The 20,008-nt window shown below is 44.5% G+C and overlaps 1 protein-coding gene across 1 annotated transcript in view; it reads left to right on the forward strand.

The window, feature by feature from the left end:
* Positions 1 to 286: 286 nt before the first annotated feature.
* The window catches only part of smg1 (SMG1 nonsense mediated mRNA decay associated PI3K related kinase), a 28,907-nt gene continuing 9,185 nt past the window's right edge, over positions 287 to 20,008 (forward strand). The window contains exons 1-38 of the mRNA XM_047571785.1: positions 287 to 526; positions 3,979 to 4,127; positions 4,299 to 4,439; positions 5,362 to 5,498; positions 5,744 to 5,802; positions 6,313 to 6,526; positions 6,783 to 6,908; positions 7,008 to 7,080; positions 7,586 to 7,683; positions 7,770 to 7,943; positions 8,187 to 8,408; positions 9,224 to 9,325; positions 9,510 to 9,800; positions 10,332 to 10,462; positions 10,828 to 10,989; positions 11,069 to 11,187; positions 11,302 to 11,389; positions 11,524 to 11,625; positions 11,713 to 11,853; positions 12,026 to 12,252; positions 12,354 to 12,553; positions 12,761 to 12,922; positions 13,055 to 13,209; positions 13,326 to 13,459; positions 14,012 to 14,323; positions 14,412 to 14,553; positions 14,870 to 15,020; positions 15,122 to 15,242; positions 15,548 to 15,793; positions 16,201 to 16,352; positions 16,463 to 16,598; positions 17,562 to 17,706; positions 17,793 to 17,931; positions 18,067 to 18,285; positions 18,408 to 18,588; positions 18,995 to 19,156; positions 19,402 to 19,616; positions 19,745 to 19,899. Of these exons, the coding sequence (XP_047427741.1) occupies positions 450 to 526; positions 3,979 to 4,127; positions 4,299 to 4,439; positions 5,362 to 5,498; positions 5,744 to 5,802; positions 6,313 to 6,526; positions 6,783 to 6,908; positions 7,008 to 7,080; positions 7,586 to 7,683; positions 7,770 to 7,943; positions 8,187 to 8,408; positions 9,224 to 9,325; positions 9,510 to 9,800; positions 10,332 to 10,462; positions 10,828 to 10,989; positions 11,069 to 11,187; positions 11,302 to 11,389; positions 11,524 to 11,625; positions 11,713 to 11,853; positions 12,026 to 12,252; positions 12,354 to 12,553; positions 12,761 to 12,922; positions 13,055 to 13,209; positions 13,326 to 13,459; positions 14,012 to 14,323; positions 14,412 to 14,553; positions 14,870 to 15,020; positions 15,122 to 15,242; positions 15,548 to 15,793; positions 16,201 to 16,352; positions 16,463 to 16,598; positions 17,562 to 17,706; positions 17,793 to 17,931; positions 18,067 to 18,285; positions 18,408 to 18,588; positions 18,995 to 19,156; positions 19,402 to 19,616; positions 19,745 to 19,899 (5,960 nt within the window). The 5' untranslated portion in view covers positions 287 to 449. The remainder of the gene's footprint in view (positions 527 to 3,978; positions 4,128 to 4,298; positions 4,440 to 5,361; positions 5,499 to 5,743; positions 5,803 to 6,312; positions 6,527 to 6,782; positions 6,909 to 7,007; positions 7,081 to 7,585; positions 7,684 to 7,769; positions 7,944 to 8,186; positions 8,409 to 9,223; positions 9,326 to 9,509; positions 9,801 to 10,331; positions 10,463 to 10,827; positions 10,990 to 11,068; positions 11,188 to 11,301; positions 11,390 to 11,523; positions 11,626 to 11,712; positions 11,854 to 12,025; positions 12,253 to 12,353; positions 12,554 to 12,760; positions 12,923 to 13,054; positions 13,210 to 13,325; positions 13,460 to 14,011; positions 14,324 to 14,411; positions 14,554 to 14,869; positions 15,021 to 15,121; positions 15,243 to 15,547; positions 15,794 to 16,200; positions 16,353 to 16,462; positions 16,599 to 17,561; positions 17,707 to 17,792; positions 17,932 to 18,066; positions 18,286 to 18,407; positions 18,589 to 18,994; positions 19,157 to 19,401; positions 19,617 to 19,744; positions 19,900 to 20,008) is intronic.

A 20,008-nucleotide genomic window follows, 5' to 3' on the forward strand; every position in this document is an offset into this window, starting at 1 on the left:
AAACTATGAATTGTTGAATGTCAACTGTTAACTCCATGACACTGTTAAACCTAACTGGAAAGCATTTTTTGACTGACTGTTACAATATCAATTGGTTTGTTGTTGTTATTAATTGTTTACGAGTCCGTGCTCTTAAATTAAGCGGATAGTAAACAAATAGAACAAATATAGCTTGCAGAAGAAGAACAAGTTTTATTTATTTATTTTTTAATCTTAACATAAACTGTAAAACCGCACTCCAGCCTAGGTGGCGGTCTTGCGCCAACCCCGTCGTGCCGCCAACCGCCAATAAACCTCACGAAGAAGGGTGCCCACCGTAGGCTAGCTGTAACGACGAGTTGCTAACCTTATTTGTGAGACTTGACAAAACATATTAGTTGAACCGTAAGTCCGTAGTTGTAGAGACCAGGTTGTCGCTGCCAGCAGGCCATGCAGCGCTCTAAAAGGTAATGAGCCGTAAAGCCCCGGGGTCTCGACTCAGCGGCGCCCACAGACTGCGGCCACACTGGAACGACTGGCAGCCCAGGTCGGTGCTCTTCTCCGGTGTAGCATGGGTAAAATAAAACGGGCCTACTCTTGTTGTCTTGCTGGGTTGAGTTGTGGCCACATGGGAGGTGAACACTCACGCACCATTTCACCTTTAAATGCCTTCCCGTGGCGTGAATTAAACGACGTTTTAAATCGAAATTTCGACACAGTTTGCCACGGAGGCGCGGTGGTTTAGCCCGGGCTGTTGATGTGGGGCTGGTGAGCCCGGGCTAACGTTGCTCCTCACAAGGGGGATGGAAACATGTTGCCCGCCTGCTGCTTAACTTACTTAATGCTTGATAATTGACAGCAAGTGGCAGGAAACACGTCAGTTTAAAAATAGCAGCACCCTGTGCGCCCTGGTGATTTAATAATTAGCCACAAGTTGATATGTATTCTTAACGAGCTGTGGCAGTCGTGTGTGTGTGCTAAGGTTAGCATTATTACATTATTGCTGGCTAATGATAGCTTGGTAGCAGAGGGGGGGACGACGCCACCCTACTATAATGTTATCGACTTCCTAAATGACTTCCGGATTATTTTTATTTTTTTTGAAGATGCCTACAGAGGAATGCGTGGCGGTGTTGGTGCTGTAACTTCTTGAGCTGAGGATTAGCAACAGCAAGAGTCAAGACAGCAGTGATTGAAGTGTCTGATTTCATGACATTTGTCATCATCATCATCATAGGGGTTTCCTTTTTAAGCGTGGCAGCTGTCTAATGGCCCCACGTTCCCACTGTGTGGCTCTTTATTTTTTTTTTTTTATAATAACCTTAATGTGGAGTAAGCAACTTTTTACATACAAAGATTGTTCATGTTAGAACTTCCAAAGATCATACCTTCCAGTACAACATCTGAGGCTTGGTGCCCCCAAAAAGACAACGACACTAAAGCTTGAGGTATAGTGGTACGTCACGTCTACGCCATGGCCAAAGCCTGACCTGCACTTCCCCATGATTGCAGCGTCACGTCTTAGCATTGTAGACGGCATCAACTGTGATTGATCCAAATAGCTGCTTCCGTCTGCCTCATACACGCAGTTCACTCGAACGCAACGTTCATCAACTCCCGCATGAGCCGCTCACTTCCAGTCACCACTTTGGAGCGACCGGTTGCCTTAAAAGCGTTTTTGTGCCGGTATTACAGTACCCCTACACATGAGGCTCTTTGTAGACCCGTTGCAGTATCTATCCCGCACCGTTAACACTAATGACACACCTTTTGGTGGAATTTGGCTGAAATTATTGGTGGGGAGATCCCTGGGACCGTTCGGCTTAAGAATCCAACACGACGTGGTCATCTACTATGATTAAACTCTTCACTCGACACTGACCAATGTAATTCTTTGTAGCTGGTCCCAGTTCTTAGGTTTTCCTTCTAAAATGACGATTACACACTGTTACCATCTGCTGGTGTTAGTTAGTTCCTCTTACGTAGCCGTAGAACGTACTTCCCACTTGATCTTTTGTTGGCCTTGTGATGGGTCTACTGATCCTTTTGTCAACTCCCAATCCTTTTAACTCTGAGGTTTGCGGTGGTGCAGCTCATTGCCCTCTCTGACCATAACCCTCGTTCGATTTCTATTAGTCCGCACGTTTTCTCATGGACTGTTTCTACACAACGTCCTACTATTTGAGTTAACATGTGTACTATGCTATTCACTTTCTTAAATTCATTTTTACCATAGTCAAAGTGTCTCAAATGTTCATGAATGAAACTGGGCATGCAGGGTCATTTACCTGGATAGGAGGCTCATGTCTTATTTTTACACCAAAACTTCCTGTGGGTCCAATTTAAAAAAATTTTGAACAAATACTCAAACCATATAGGTCCATAATTAATTGATAAAAATATATTTCTAAAATGCTCATCAGGTTGAACCTTTGTCAACTTTTTTAAGTGGTTTTGTGGTTTCAGCCAACGTTAGCTACATCCACTGAACAATTAATCAGACACAAAGGGACAGAGGCAAAATTAAAGTATAAATAGGATCAGTATAAAAAGATCAAGTTTGTCACCGTGATTTTCAATAGACTAGTCTCCATGATGATGAACTGATAAACATGAAACTTCACAGCGTGAATCACACATTTACAGGAGGGAAAAAAGTGTCCCTTCCCTCGTGTGCAAACTTTGCATTTCCCTTTTTTTACTCACTCACTTTCTCATTCTCCCACTCCTTTCTAAATCACTCCGTTTGGGTTCTTTTAAGTTACACTTAAATGTTGCTTTCACTCACTTTTGATGAAACAGGGAAGAGCAGGTGTAGTTCTTGTAGTTCTAAAGTTGAATGTACTCTGCCAACTCAAATGATTGATTTGATCTAACTCTGTTTATGCTTCAGCACAGACACTTAACGCATGTAACCTGCAGTATATGGATGAGGAGTCTAACTGTACCGAGGAGCTTTGACTAATTACAGGGTGGGAATTCCCATCCTAAAGTGGAGTTTATTACACACATGATTCACCACTCAAACCAATCCACGTCTGCAGGATTATTTGCTGTATGCGTTACCATGTTAGGTGGATGTGATTTATACATATTATGTTATATTTGAGTTGTTTCCTCATAGACAGAAAGCCTGTAAATACCTGTATTTCGATTTCTATGTAGTTGTTTTGCTTTTACTGTCTTTTTATTGAAACATATCTAACCAGGAAAGCCTTTACTGTTGTGCTACTGCTAAACTTGACAGTCAGCACAAGAGCATTTATAATGTAATTGTCTCTCGGACTTCTAGCTGGCCTACTTGTCAGTTGTATATAACTTTTTTTTCCGGTAGAATAAAACACGATTTAATTTGTAATTAAATGCATGATAGACCGTTTAAGCAGTTGTTAAGGATTGTATTTTTTATAGCGTCGAAGCTCAAAGGGTGTTTTCCCACTGCTCCCAGGAGAATATTGTCAACAGCTGAGCGTCGCTGCAAGGCAAAAGTACCTAGACTTCCAGCCAGCGATGTTGGTCACTAAGACACACTTTCATTTCATTATTTTCTGCAGACAAATTGTTGCAGATAGATGTGCTAAATTTTCGCCTTGCAGCGTTGCATATTTCACAGTTTAATTTGATTAGTAAGACAAAGAGCACATTCTGTTAATTGTACGTTTCAATCAATGCAGCAGACGACTGTAGATATATTGGTGGAGACGCGTGTGTGGCACTCCTCTTTTGTTTTTTTGAACTGTTTTTAGCTTCTGCTGAGACAGGGTTCCTTATACTTTGCACATAATACTCACTTTTCTACATTACAGTTGCTCTGTGTTTCAACTGCAAAAAGCTGTTTCCTCCAGTTGCCCAATCCTGTTGTATTGTCAATCAGTAACTTAAATTGGTTTGGAATTGAGTATCGGTGGGAAAGTGCCAAAAGCAATGTCGAAGCCACCTTAAAAACTGTGGTTATTCAATTTGTGTTTTCTTTTGTGCATGTTTTATTCACATATTCAGAGTTGACAGTGCATCATCCAGCCAGGACGACACAAAGTCCAGAGAGCTCGGTTCAGGCCTGTTGTCAGACGTGTTGCCTTCCAGCTGCCCTGAACAGCCAGCGGTGCCCAGTGATGCCTACGCTGCCACAGATGCACATCAGGAAGAGAGTGAGGCCTCTTACTAATTTATATATGCGTGTTTGTTTATGTGCCCCCTTCTTTGTCTGCATTTTAAAAAATAAAACTGGGTACTTATCCTTTTATGCTTATGCATTTGAGGCTTTCTGTTAAATATGTTGTTTTAATTCTGCACGGTTTGTGTCCCCCTTGGTTATGAAGCTGGTCAAGGTGTCTGTGATACTACGTTTGGTTGGAAGTCGCTGGGGAAAGAGTTGAGACCCAATGACGTGACAACGGATTTGACCCCTTTTCAGCATGGAAACCGTGCTTTAGCTTCAAAGGACATGAGGAAATCGCAGGGTAAGCTGTGCGACAAACCTGAACTACTCTAAAGTCTAAAGTACAATGAAAGGCAAAATTGTCAAGAGGCATTCAGTGTAAACTTGTGTACAGTGCAAACTAAAGAAAGGTAGTGAGTGTTTAGTAATGGCATGGGGACATTCACAAATATTGATGAATGTGACGTTAAAATAACATTAACCTCCTGCGACCCAAGCTTTTGTTTGGAATGCATTTTTAATTTCTACTTCAAAGGTATTTGGGATTAGTAGGATCTAAGTATAAAAAATAAGCATCATCTTTGACCTGGAAGTAGTTTTTGGGGAAAAAAAACTTCCTCATATGTGTCCACAGGGATTATTTCACTGTATATAAGTCACCAGGATGTACCAATATGAATAAAACAGTTTATTTTAATGTGAAAGCACAATTGGAAATGATGAAATCCTAATGTCCTCAAACCAGTACTTTGTACAAATTTGTTAAATTTGCATGTCAAGTGTATTGATCCTTCGCTACAAGTTCATGCCAGACAAAAATGGCTCCTTATGAGGAGGACAACAGCTCTAAATAAAGAAGAATAAGCTGCCACATATCTAATATGCAACCTCCCCGTATGGGGACGCCGGGTCTCAGGAGGTTAAAAGTGAACAAAAAAGTAAAATACAGATTTTTTTTTTACAGATCAAATTAACTCTTCATTATGAAGCATGAAACTGAAGGATTAGCCTAATAAACACAATATTAAACTTCATGGCTGACTGACCTGACATAATACAGAATGAAGATGAGTCAATGCACAGACCCAAACAGTATTTATTTCTGTGTACTTCTCCAAGATGTGCAAAAGGTTGCTCAGCTGTAGTCTTGATCGTTTTGAACCTGCAATAGAATATGTAACCGTGCAGCCAATTAGTGGAGTGAGCGTGTCCTTGTGTTGCAGACAGAGGGATGGCTCACTCAGAGGAGTCTCGACTGGCCAACCTCCTGCGCCGAGTCTCCAGGGAGGATGATCGCGACCGGAGGCTGGCCACCCTCAAACAGCTGAAGGAATTCATCAGCCATGGCGAGAACAAAGTGGTCAGTCACAAAAAAAAAAATCTCAAAATACAAGAATGTGACGTTGATTTGAGTAACTATAGCCTCGTTTATGGAAAATATTCTACAGTTTTCCTTCCTTTTGCTGTGAAATCCCTTAATATTTTTAAGTGTATATTAACTCCTCCCTCCAAATCTGTGTTTGAAGTCACATGAATGTATTAAGTGTACAGATTCTGTGCTGACAGATGCATCACGGCCCTAATTATTTACTTTCTCTTGGACAGACTCTTGTCAAACAGCTGGATACCATCCTAAGCACCCTGAATGACATTTTGAATGAGAGGTAAGCTGTGTTGCTGTGGTTTTGTCGTGAGTTGTGTGATGTTGCTATGTACAGAATGTTATCATTTACTGAGGCCAGCTCAATGAACAGTACTGGCCAGTAGAAAGAGATCTGAATATCTGGATTCGTATTTGTCTAGGGATCCCAAAAGCGTCTCTCCTAATGAGGCCAAAACTTGTGATGTTCTTAGTGTTTCTACTATTGAGATTGTTTCAGATATTTCATGTTGTTGCTCTCTGTAGTGTGCAAATTGGCAACGGCCTCACAAGTGATTATAGGTGAGCCGAAAATACAAATAACGTATGACGCAATTTAAGGATTGCCACACGGCTATTGATATTCCAGTGTTGCAACAGAGATGCATCTTTTAAAGACATCACTGGGGGTCAGGTTTAAGTAGTGCAGTAGTCCTGGCTCTGGCTCAGGATCATGGCGTAACCCTCGATGATGGCTCACCGTGAACAAAATGTATAATACTCGGCCTCCTCTCTGTGCCGTTGACACCTGCAGCAGTAAGCTGCTGTGCGAGCTGCGCCAGGATGCGGCCGCCTGCCTGGGTCTCCTCTGCACGGTGCTCAGCTACGAGGCCGAGCGCATTTTCAAGTGGCTCTTTCTCAAGTTCAACTCGAGCGGTCGCGACGAGGTGAAACTGCTTTACCTGGTGGCTGCACAGCGCGCTTTGGAGGCTGCTGGAGAGAGGAAGGCCTTCTCCCACATCATGCAGGTAACCACACGAAAGAAGCTTCACGTGTCATTTGTGGCTTTTGAGCTACAGCTGTAGGTTATAAATCAAGTTTTATGTCAAAGTTGCCACACAATCCATTATGTCTATGGTTGCATCCCAATTGCTACTTAGAGAACATGTGGGAATTACTTCCGTTTTCCATTACACTAGCAGGCTTCTATTAAAATAAAATAAAAACGTACTGTTCTAGTACAAAAGTGTCAAGTGTAAACTAAGATGGTGTTATTTGCTGCAGCTGGTGATGAGCAACTTGCAGTCCATCCTGGAAAATGTGGACACACCGGAGCTGCTTTGTCAAAGTGTGAAGTGCATCCTTCAGGTGGCTCGCTGCTACCCACACGTCTTCAGCACCAACTTCAGGGTACGTATCTCATCAGCTACGTCAGATCAGGGCATCTTATCAAATGCCAGCTCTGAATCTTGACATGTACTGCTTTATTTATTTATTTTTTTCCCGTAGGACACAGTGGACATCTTGGTGGGCTGGCACATCGACCACACTCAGAAGCAGACGCTCACTCAGCAGGTCTCAGGTCAGTTGGGCTTTTTCTGCCTGTGATAAAATGGAATCGGTGTTTGTTTTCTACTCCTGCTGCCATGTGACTGGAATATTTGGTTGAATTACCGAATTACACTCGTTCCCTTTTTGACTACTCGCACACCACAAGTTACACCTTGTAACCGTGAGCCCATGGAGATTTGTGGCGTATTCAAAGCAGCCTGTCATTTGCCTTTTGCCCAAGAGTGGCTTCTGTCTAGTCACTTGACCACAGAGGCATCATTGATGAAGCGTTGCTGAGACGGCTGTTTTTCTGGCAGCTCCTCCCGAGCTTCACAGGTTCCGTGCAGCTCTGTTAATGATCGTTGGGTTCTTGTTCAGCTCCCCTGTCTGAGGTTCAAAGCTCCTAGTGTGGCCTAACTCTAGGAGGAATTTAGGCAGCTCCAAATTTCTTTAATAGGTGTGCTTAATCAATCGACACACTTGATCACGCAGTGACAGTCCAGTGACGTTGCATTGCCCTCCATGTCTGTGTTTAGGCTGGTTGCAGAGTCTGGAGCAGTTCTGGGTGGCAGACCTGACCTTCTCCACCACCCTGCTGGGCCAGTTCTTGGAGGATATGGAAGCATACGCAGAGGTGACTCCTCCACCGTGCACTAAGTGTCATGTTGCAGATCTTTCAAAAATCCCCTCAGTTCTTGACTGAGTCTGTGCTCTCTTTAGGATTTGAGCCATGTGGTGTCAGGAGAGGCGGTCGATGAAGACATTCCCCCTCCCTCGGTGTCACTTCCCAAGCTAGCCGCTCTGCTGAGGGTTTTCAGCACGGTGGTCCGCAGCATCGGAGAGCGGTTCAGTCCTTTCAGAGGGCCGCCGATCACTGAAGTCTACGTCAACGATGTAAGAGGGAGAATCTGACTCTCGATACAGAACTCGCATGCATCTTCTCTCTCTTAATTTGCCTTACAAATGTAGTCAAAGCAGAAATTTATCTAGTTACAGCCCTTTTCTTACTCAGCACCTTTTTTTTGTTTGTTTAAATCCCTTAAAGGCAGCTCAGTGTGGAAAACTGTATAAAAACCCAAAGGTGGAGGCTACAACCAACAGATAATTGTTTCCGCTCCGTTCTGTGTTTTATCTAAGGTCCTGAACCGGGTCCTGGGCTGTGTGACCGCCGCGAAGCAGGTCCAATTCTCTGAGGCCGTCCTCACAGCGGGGAACGAGTGCGTGGGGGTGTTGCTGGCGAGCGTGGAGCCCTGTGGTCAGCTGATGGACGCTGTCCTAGCCTACGGCCTGGACCAGCTGGACTGCTGCCAGGCCTGTGGCTCAGACTACAATCTAGCAGTGCTCAGTCTCCTCACCCTGGTAGAGTCACTTTTCTGGTTTCTAGCACATTTTTATCCTCCCGCTTTGATCCAAACCACAGCGCTTGTGTTTGTAATCTGGCAGTCGAGCCTAAACAGATGTTGTGTCAGTTTTGTTACAGACTTTCTGCAGCGATTCAGATGTAATTGACCTTATGCTGTCTTTCTGCCAAAGTGCAGCCTGTTAGCTTGTCACCCATTTATATGAATTGGCTTCACTATATTGGCTTATATGTTTTGTGTTTTTATTTATTTAAAAAAGGACATTGCACTTTAATCATCTTCATAGTAAATTAGCCACTCGTTAGCCAGCTGGCTAATTTTCAACTGTAGTCCTTTTGGTGGTAAGATGTTTTAAGATCCAAAAAATCAAAAGTTGTTAAAATTGCAAAGCAAAAAGAGTCATTCATCACTAAAAACCAGGCATTAGCTATTAGGCTAGCTCAAAGCTAATACAAATACATGAATAATAGATGACAACAACATGCACGCTGTAAGGCAGATACAGCTAATGATACGTATTTGGTTCTTCAGAAGCCAGTTCTTCAGGTGGAGACTAAATGTCTTGTAAAATGTGCAGTTTCTTATGTCAATTCTATTCCGTAATTTAGAAGCTCACACAGAAAAGCACAGTTGAAAGGCACTAGATCTACGAGGGATCACACAGTCCCCTCTGAGGGCTGACCTTGTTGTTACCATTTATGATTTTAAAAAAGCGAGCATCAGTGTGTTTCATTAAGTTCTCCCAACTAAGGATGTTAATTTCTTTCTTTTTTCTCCCTGTAACATTTCATTGAAACACTTGTCCTCTTACAGATTGTTGACCAGATCAACACAAAACTGTCCGTGTCTTTTGTTGAGAAGTTGTTGGCGCCGGACTCGCAACTGCTCAAGCTTCGCTTCCATCAAGAGAAAGAGGTGTGTGTCCTTTTATTAAAAATGTTTAACCGGGTGTCACATAGGTTCATCAATACAAAGCAAAGTATAACAAGAATTAGTTGTATTTTAGGTTAAATAAAAATAATGCACGTGTTTGTCTTTGATCGTGCTCTATATTGTGACTAAGTTTGTGTATGTGTGTGTGTGTGTGTGTGTCACACAGGTGATGTCAGCTGTGCACGCCGTGTATCAGGCGCTGCTAAGCCTGAAAAACATTCCAACACTAGAAGCAGCTTATAAAATGGTGCTGGGTGAGATGGCATGCGCCCTGTCCAGCCTGACGGAAACCCTGGATCCCTGCGGGAAGGCCCCGGCGCCGGGCAGTCCCAGCCCCAATATCCAGCACCCTGCTTTCGCCTCCCTCACCCTGCCGCTGGAAAAGGCCCAGTTCATTGTCATCTTCAACCTCAGCACCCTCACTACCATCGGCAACACCAAGAACTCCCTCATTGGGGTGAGCCGACGTTACGTGACCCAGAAATATTCTCTCGTTGTTGGATATCATAAGGCCTCCGATATTAATTCTGTTAATGGTTAAACAGACTTGTTTAAAACTGCCCTGTGGTCTCAAGAATCAAAATCTGAGATTCCCTCTTTAGCCCGGAGGACATGGCAGTTCAACACGGTGGTTAAAGTGCCTCAAATGCGCCCTTGGATTTAAAGTTTCAACAAATTATATGTTGTCAGAAAACATGTTACTGGCTGTAACCTAACTCATAAACCACAGAGGCTTTTACTACATCCACTACATGTGTTGAGACAAACTTGGAAGGAAACTTATTTTGCTTTTTGGTTGGCAGAGGCACGCAAGTGCAACAGTGTACCTCTATTTGTTTTTCCTGAAATTATCCAAGATTGCTCAACATGAAAGTAGCTGTTCATCTTTGAATAAGGTTACAGCTCTGGCAAATGATTTGTTTCTTCTAACAGAAAATGAACTGCTGTTTTTGACATTTTTTTTAAAAAAAAAATGCGTTTCATGTAGATGTGGGCCCTGTCCCCCACGGTCTTCGCCCTCCTGAGTCACAACCTGATGCTGGTCCACTCTGAGTTGGCCGTCTACTACCCTGCCATCCAGTACGCTGTGCTCTACACCCTGTACTCCCACTGCACCAGGTAATGCGCTCATCTTTGCTGTGAATTCTGTCCACTACGGCGACAGAGTTTCACCTTTTGCATTTAGAAGCCACAATTTATTTGTTTCATTTGCACCTTTAAGAATCATCTTAGAAAATGCTATTGTGAGAGTAGGTTGTTATTCCAAAACCTTGCTGGAGAGCTAAAACTCATTCATTTATCTTGAGCGGTAAGTTGGTAGCAGGAGTAATGGGCGAGTGTGAGATTCTGAGCAACTGCACACAGCGATCCCACCAAGAAGCCAGATGAACATTTTACTCGAGCATCTGGTCGACGCCAACACGCGTCGGGTTTGCGCTCGGCTGCTTTAGTTACCCGACCCCCTCCTCTGCTTCCGTTTCCAGACATGATCATTTCATCTCGTCCAGCTTGTCGTCTTCGTCTCCGTCTCTGTTCGACGGTGCCGTCATCAGCACCGTTACCACGGCGACGAAGAAACATTTCAGCACGCTGCTTAGCCTCCTGGGAGATCTGCTGTCAAAGGAGCACCTTTACCCAGAGACCAGGTCCTTTGAAGCACACACTCACGTTTGTTACATTTGGATGAAGCTACGTGAAATAGCTCTGACACTTTTGGTGTATTAGGAAGCTGCTGCTGACCTGGGCTCAGGAAATCTCTTTGCTGATGAAGAAGTCGGACACCTACAGCCCCCTCTTCTCTCTACCCTCCTTCAACAAGTTCTGCAGGGGTCTACTGGCTAATGGTGAGCCACAAATGTGCAATTCCCTACGGAATATATCACCTTATGTTTTCTAAAGCTGTTTTTCCTCCTTAACAATACTGATGTGTGTTTTTCGTGCTTGTTTTCTCTGGAAAGCTGTGAATGAAGACCAGAATATCTGCCTTCAGACCTGCCACAGCTTACAGGTCCTGTCTTCATCACTGTCCACTGAACTTCTGCAGAGGTGAATAACATGCATTTTACGCTTTTGTGAAGTTTGCTGTAGATGTGAAGAAAAATCATGGCCGACGTGTGTTCTGTTGTGTTAAAGCCCAGCGTTCATGCATGTGTTTGTGTGTTGTGTGGGTCGTCTTTTAGGTGTGTGGATGTGTGCAGAGTGCACCTGGTCCACTCAGCGGTGAGAGTTAGGCAAGCTTACGCCAAACTGCTCAGGACAATCCCCCTCGATGTGGCTTTGAGGTAAGACTTGATGTGCCACTCCAGGTTTGATACGGCCTCATGGTTTGATGTCACGTTATTAATGGCGCGATTTTGTTTTGGCCAAAGTAACCACAGCCACCCTGAGATGAGGGAGATCTCTCTGGCTGTCCGCCACCACATGAGCCGTGCACCAAACAGCACCTTCCATCCTCAGGACTTCAGCGACCTCATCAGCTTCATCCTCTATGGAGTCCTGCACCGTGGAGGGTAATTCATTTAGACAAATACCTGCTTTTCCATGCTTTGTCTTTTTGACTCTTGGTAAAGTCAGACAGCAACATTTGCAACAATGCAATGCGTTTTTAATTTTGTCTTATGTATTTATGAAGCATGATCATTATATTAAGACTTCCTACTCTTCATATTTCTGTGTTTACAGCAAGGATCCCTGGCTGGAGCGTCTGTACTACAGCTGCCAGCGGTTTGAGAAACGAGACAGTCGAGGAAACGTTGACGGCGGCCGGCCGGATGTGGTGCCACGGGCCCTTCTGAAAACCGAGGTGGTGCTGTGGCATTGGGCAGTTTGGGAGGCGGCACAGTTCACCGTACTGTCCAAACTCCGCACACCGCTGGGTCGGGCTCAGGACACCTTCCAAACCATTGAAGGTATTAAGAAGATTCCTTTCAATGGTGCTACATCTTAGTCTGCCAGTACAGTTTTTTGTGCATGGATTTGTGGTTTTGATAGCTGCGGTCCTGTGTTTCAGGTATGATCCGAAGCCTGGCTGCGCACAGTCTGAACCCAGAGCAGGATGTTGGAGCCTGGGCCGGTACTGGGAGCGACGGAGATGGTCACCACTCCAATCAGCTTCGCCTCGCGCTGCTGCTCCAGTACCTGGAGAACCTGGAGAAGCTCATGTACAACGCCTACGAGGGCTGCGCCAATGCTCTCACTGCCCCGCCCAAGGTGTGTAAATAAAAGGTGTCAGATTCTTAAGGCGAGACACAGCAGCAAAAAATGTTTTTTTCACCCACTGGTCAGTTTTGAGATCTTGAGTCTCGCCTTAAATAATGAAAATTTAAGAAGGAGAGCTGCTACCAAGAAAGGCTGTTTGAATATCTCAAACACATTTGTGTGTAAATACTGACGTATCCTTCCATCGTTGTGTCTCAGGGCATCAGGACGTTCTTTTACACAAACCGTCAGACATGCCAGGATTGGCTGACAAGGATTCGCTTGGCATTGATGAGGGTTGGCCTTCTGTCTGGTCAACCAGCAGTAACTATTCGCCATGGCTTCGACCTGCTCACAGAGATCAAGAACAGCGGCACCCAGGTCAGTTTATGAAACTTTTATGCTCAGATATTATGAACTCTATCCCTCGTGTGTGACTTCAGATTGCTTGCAGTTGCAGCATCCTTGGCAGTGTTTGGTTTGGTGAAAATCATGTTTTAATTTGCTCACAAGGGTCCGGAGCTGGAGGTTCCTCTGGCGTTGCTCGTGGAGGCTCTGTGGGAGCTGCGCTGTCCCGAGGCCATCCGGGGCCTGGCGGCTTGGAGCCTCTCCACCACTGGCAAGAGTCTGGGCTGGTTGTCGTCAGTTGCCCTGCAGGCTGAGGGCCGGTAAGCACCTTCGCTTTAACCAGACATCTTTAGCCAGTTTAACGAGACATTCTCAACTCTCAAACATTCGTTTGATGACCCTCTGCTAATTAAATGTTGTCTGTGTGTGTGTGCAGGTTTGAGAAAGCAGCTCTGGAGTATCAAGATCAGCTGTCTGCAGTTACAGGAATGGACTGCAGCATCAAAAGCGCTGAATGTTGTCTGCTCAAACTCTCCAGCAACACGAACAGCCCCAAACACACTAATAACGGTAATCAGCCACTATTTACGTTGAATGGAACCGTAAAATGTTGGGTTTATCCCATATTTGCAAAATCTGAATCAGTGAAGAAGAGTAAGACAAGATGATCTATAACAGGGGTGTCAAACATAAGGCCCCGGGGGCCAAAACTGGCCCTCAAGAGGTTCCAGTCTGGCCCGTGGGATGAATTTGCAAAAATTACACTGAAGATAACAGCTGAAAATATTCAATAAAATAAGAAATTGCACTTGCACCTTGCACTTCATAAGAAATTTACAGTTGTTCATTACACGTACTTGTACTTCTTTACATTAAAGTAAAGGGAAACATTAGGAGTTGTCATTGTTTACAAGTTAATAAGCTATTGTGTTACTGGTCTGGCCCCCGAGAGATTGAAGTGTGTGAGTGTGGCCCCTTAGCTAAAATGAGTTTGACACCCTTGATCTATAATAATGTTTTGGCTCATTGGTGCACATGCTTTTGTCTGATTTAGTCATCGCAACAGGATTTATTTTTAAGTTATTTGTTTATTTATTTTGGTGACCCTCTAAAAAAAAAAAGGTGACAACAGGAAGACGGTGCTACTGAAATCCAGCGAGTGCTCCCCCGAGGTGATCAACTTCCTGGCCAACAAAGCTTGTCAGTGTTACGTGGCCCTCTGCGACTGGGCCTCCGTGAAGGAGTGGCAGGCCACCGTCAACGCCCTCAAGCAGAACTCCACCAATCCAGTGAGCATCAACCTGAGGACAGATTTCAACTACATCCAGGCTCTGAGCCGCTTTGAGGAGGGGGATCTGGTCGAGTGTGGAGCTCAGTTGGAGCTGCTGCCGGGAGAGGACTACAGCTCTCTGTCCAGCAGCAAGGACAAGCTTGGTAAGTTTGTCAACGCCAGGTGTCACGAAGCTGCAGATATTTATATATTGTTTCAAATTTACTCAAAACGTAACATTTGTTTGCTCAGATTTGAAGAGGCTTCTGCCCTCCATGAGTCCAGATCCAACTGAGCTGCAGAGAGCCATTGAGGTGCAACTCCTTCGCAGCTCTGTCAGTGCTATGGCGAAAGCGAATCAGCAGCAAGAGCACGGGACCACATCTAATCCAGAGTGAGAATTCTTATTTTTAAATGTTGTTTAGAACAGCATGTATGTTTTATAAGGGGTCCATCTATTTCATAGTAGATTAGAATTGGTTGTTCAAAGGTCAAGCTTGTGTAATCTTGCAGAACGCAATGTCATGAATTCATAAATGAATTATGCTAAAATTCTGCTGTCCACCCCTTTCGCCGCATCTCCCTGGATGACAGCCAGGACAGAGGGGCTCTTGTTAATTTGGTAGTTGTCTGGACAGATGCAGATGTAAACAGCAACTGGAAGATGTTGTCTTTCAATAAGCCGGTGTTGTCTTACGATGACGTTGCAGTGCATTGGTGCGTTGGTTGAAACAAACTGGACGCATCTGCCTGGGTCCCCTCCGCCTGTCCACGCTCACTCTTTCTGACTCCCTGCCCACCCTACCCACCCTGCAGCTCCACTGCACTGCCACCCTGGAGAACACTCTCACCGGACAAGAGGTATGCACATCCACACATGCTCTTTGACTCCTTTTAAAATGCAAATTCAATTCATGTACAGCTATTTATCTTATTTATTTCTACCTGTGTATTCCTTGCAGGACTGTGTGATTCCTCTGTGCAGTGAGGCTCTGAGCTCTTGTAAGCAACAGGACGTCCAGCTTTTCCTTCAAGCTCTCAGATACACCATGTTCCAGAGACAACTCCTCCAGAAACTCAAAGGTAATTGTCAATGACTGTATAATATCTGCATTTCTGATGGAGGCCACTCAAAATAGGGGATTGCTCTTATTTCAGTGCAGAGATGCAAAGCACTTATGTGATATGGGCCATAATCCACTGTGTGTAGTAGTCGGAGTTGTACAAATCAAGCTGATATTTTTTTGAAATGTGTATTTTCTTAGCATAAAATGTACTCTGTGTTATAGTTCTGTTGTCCCAACAATACAGAGTCCCATGGACACAATATATACAAATGTGTTTTTATTTGTCCGTGTAAAGATTTCACCTTCTTCGTTCTCGCTCAGGTTACTCTCCCTCCATAGACGGCCACTTAACGGAGCTCTGTCTGACCGCGGTCAAGTTTGCGCGGAAAAAAGGAAACATCACCCTGGCGTCCCGACTGCTGAGCCAGTGCAGTGACGGGACACAAGAAGAGAAGCCGCAAGATGAGCTGAGCCAGGCCTTTAGACGTCTCAGTCTGGAGGGCACTCTGGGGGAGAAATGGGGACCGGAGGTCCAGATAGAGAAAGCCAAAGTCCTGAGAAGTGCAGGTGAAGAACTGGAAACAGCCAAAAGCTGTGCACTACTGTTACCTCCCCTTGTCATTCTCCTTCCTCTTGTGTGTTTGTACCTTTTCCTATATGTGTGAAAGGTGTGTTTGAGTTTTGTCTGTCCTCTTTCTGTGTTCAGCTCATGCAGATCAGGCCCTGTATGTTTAGCAACAGCTTGAAATTACTCAGCTTCCTCCAGGATTATAGTCTCATTATGTTTCCGGTGTAATGTTTTTCCTTTTTAATTTAATATTTGTTCAGTGGTTGAGTTGTTTTTCTGTATGACCCGAATGAGTGAACCCTGTGTTGCTTTTCTATTCCACTACTACTCTCTTTCTGTGTTGATTATGTTGACAGTGTCTTATGTATGTATGTATGTATGTATAACTAGTGTCTTTTGTCCACAGGTCAAGCCTTGACAGCCATGGAGATGCTGAGCAAGGCTGCTCTGTCTTACTGCCACGTGGGGAAGAACGAAGGTGCCGCCTGCCGCTCACTGCTGACACTTTGCAAATGGCTGTTGGCCGACTGGAAGGACATGACACCTCAACTCAAACAGGTGCACAATTATTTTTGAAATTTTAAACCAGATCGAATACACATACTAATAGTGCAAATGGCTTTTTTGTGCTTGGAAGCAAAACTTAAAATGTTTAAATTTCATCCCAGGTGGTAAAGAAATCAGGAGCAGTCAACTCAACAAGCGCTTTGGGCAGTATGTCACCTCTGAGCCGAAATATTGCTGCTCTGCTGGAGCTTCCTCTGGAGGATCAGGGCATCCCTCACATCACTGCTGAGACGTCAGGTAACATGGACACAGTCTTCATACTGCAAGACAAATCTAATAATGATAATAATAATACATTTTAATTTATAAAGACCTTTCAGATCTTCAAGGAGTTAAAATGTAGATGAAATACAAAATACAACAAAAAATAAACATGAAAACAATAATACATAAAGATCATTAAATCAAATGTATGACAAATCAGAACAATTGGTTTGTGGGGGAGTGAAAATATGGGTCTTAAAAGCGGTTTTGAATGTGATGAGGTGCTGAGCGGCTAAATGATCGATGGTCGAAAAAGGACCCCTAGGGGTACTGCAGGGGGGTTGCAAAATCTTTGGTTGGTTAGACATTTTTTGTATACATTTTTTTTTCTCCCACAAGTTTAGATTTCTTTAAATATACATCAACATGAATCCAACATATTTTAGTAAAAGGATAAATGAAGTCAGAAGACGTTGCTGTCACCCTACTGTTGCACATGTTGGATATTAAAAAAAATGAATATTTGAACCTGTGTATTTGAACAATACTGAATGCAAAATTGTAATATATTTATGAAGAGGACTGGACTGAGTTTAATATAGAACACATATAGTAGGTAAGATTCCCTACTTCATTAAGGATGGTGGTGGATTTGAAGCGAAGGTGGAAGTAGGCGGTCCTGGCGACTAATGTTTGAAGAATAACGCAGAGACTATCGACCTGGGGGGAGGGTGAAGGGGAAAGGTGGAAGGATTTCTGTCTTATTGCTGTGTCCAGAGAGTTTGAGGAAGTTGTGTGTGAACCAGAGCTGAAGTTCATTTAGACAGTCACAGGGGGAGGTGGGTTGGGCGGAGAGGTAGAGTTGGGTGTCATCAGCATAGCAATGAAAGCTGATATTGTGTTATCTGAGGATGTGGCCAAGGGGAAGGATGTAGATACGTCCATATCCAGCTTGGTTCCGGCACCGTTATAACCTTGATGGTCTTATCTTTGCAGTGAGTGTTGGAGTTGGGGAGCCAGACTTTGTGTTGGGACAGCTCTATCAGCTCTCCACCAGCCTGGCTCCAGAGGTGGCAAAGTCCTGGGCTGCCCTCGCCAGCTGGGCTTATCGCTGGGGCAGGAAGGTGGTGGATAACGCAAGGTTAGTGGGCCGACATGAATACATGAGCAGTTTGGACTCCACTTATAGTTAATGTATTACTTACAATTTAACATTCCTCTCATCAGTCAAGGGGAAGGATTGCCTCTTCTCCCTGGAGAAAAGAAGGACATAGAGGAGCTGCTGCCAGCGACCACCAGCGAAGAAGACAAGGAAACCATCTTCAGCATCCTTGGACAAGCCATGTGTCGCCCCACTGGCATACAGGTAGTTATTTGTCTGAACTTGTCTGTCAGAAATAGAAATTTAAAGAAAAATAAATCCACAATTAAATAATACATCTCTTTTGCATAACATATATATGCACCAATGTTTGTTTCAACCCCACTGTTGTGTCTTTAGGATGAGGACATGGCTCTACAGCAGGAAGACGATGAGGACGACATGGTGGACGTGATCTGGAGGCAGCTCACCACCTCGTGCCCCTGGCTGGGGGAGGCGGGCCAGGTCGTCACCGATGGTCTAATCCGGGTTTGGAGACGGGTGGTGGACCGCATCTTCGGTCTTTACCGCGTCTCCTGCCAAGCCTATTTCACCTTCCTCAAGCTCAATGCAGGACAGGTGAGACCGCGTCCACTGGAGTGTTAACATCCTGACGACTTGATCCAGTGTCTTTCTATTGGAGGACAGTGAGTTCATTCCTTCATCCTGTGTGTCTTCTCTGTTTTTTTTTTTTTTTTTAGGTCCCTATAGATGAAGATGACCCTAAACTCCTGCTGTCCTATCACTGCAGCAAACAGAGCAACGATGATGTAATCGTCATGGCAACCCTGCGTCTCCTCCGTCTGCTGGTGAAGCATGCTGGTGAACTGAGAGAGGGGCTTGAACTAGGTTTAGCCTCGACCCCCACAGCACCCTGGAGGGGTATGTCATGCAGCAATATTTGCATCCACTTTGGGATTCTTTGCATGCAAACAGAAGTTAATTGTGTGCACAAAAACAATGTTGTTCAAGGACAGGTTAGTAATCTCTCATTAGCTAAATAAAAGGAAGTATCAGGAGATGATAGATGATGCTGGTCAAAGAGTGGGACACAAGGTTATTCCCCACTGAAATGAGCTACAATTTCCTCAGTAAAATCATTGCAGTGTCTTACATAAGATTGGTTTAAATCCCAGTTCAGTTTTATTTATATAAAACCAACAGACCTAAAACTCCCAGAAGAAGCCCTAAAGCAATGTACAGGTGATGTGGTGCAGGATGTCGTGCCTGAGTTTAACCAGGTTTGCTAGTTAGTTGGGCTCCGTATTAACCCCTGTGTTCTCCTCAGGTATCATCCCCCAGCTCTTTTCCCGTCTCAACCACCCGGAGGCGTACATTCGGCAGAGCATATGCAGCCTGCTGTGTCGAGTAGCTCAGGACTCCCCCCATCTCATCCTCTACCCCGCCATTGTAGGCTCCCTTTCCCTGGGAGGAGAAGCTCAGAATTCAGGTATTCTTTCATATTTTTAATCCTCTGCTGTTCCTGTAAAAAAGTCTGAAAGAAGCGAAATGTATTGTATGTGAAATGTATTCACTTCGATGCAGTTTGCATCTAATATTGACTAGCGGTGATGCCATCTGCTCCCAAATTAAACTCTATGTGGCCGTAACCATAATTAAAGCCTCTAATTATCAGTGAGCAGTAAAAATGCAAATACTGTGGACGTGTTAATTGATGATGAGATGTGTTGACAGGGAGCAAATTGCCATCAGCCCTGCCCACGTTCTTGGGTAGCATGCAGGCTGAGGACCTGGGTGGGGAGGAGGAGCAGCAGCTGGAGGACGGTGGACAGGGAGGACTTCCAGAAGAACTGGTGACCTGCTCCAGTCAAGACCAAGCCATGATGCAGGACTGTTATAGCAATATTGTGGAGAAGCTTTCTGTAGCCAACCCCACCATGGTGCTTCAGGTGGGTGGATGGACACAGATCCTTCATATATCTAAAATCACAACCCTTCAAGTCCAGTTTTTGGAATTATTTGGAAACGGTATTGTCGACCCACTGATCTAAAGAACCTGTTGACATGTCATCTCCAGGTCCAGCAGCTGGTGGGTGAGCTGCGCAGGGTGACCTTGCTGTGGGATGAACTCTGGCTGGGTGTGTTACAACAGCAACACATGCTTGTCCTGCGCAGGATCCAACAGCTGGAGGACGAGGTCAAGAGGGTCCAGAACAACAATACACTGCGCAGGTGAGACTCTACCAACCGAAAATAAAATCATTGAACAAAACCTTTTTTGCTTCATATTTATACCCGTTCCCGTTCACTTTAGATCCTTTAAAAAGAGATTTTGATTGCC

The sequence above is a fragment of the Mugil cephalus genome, chromosome 20, assembly GCF_022458985.1.
Source record: "Mugil cephalus isolate CIBA_MC_2020 chromosome 20, CIBA_Mcephalus_1.1, whole genome shotgun sequence".
Classification (NCBI taxonomy): Eukaryota; Metazoa; Chordata; class Actinopteri; order Mugiliformes; family Mugilidae; genus Mugil; species Mugil cephalus.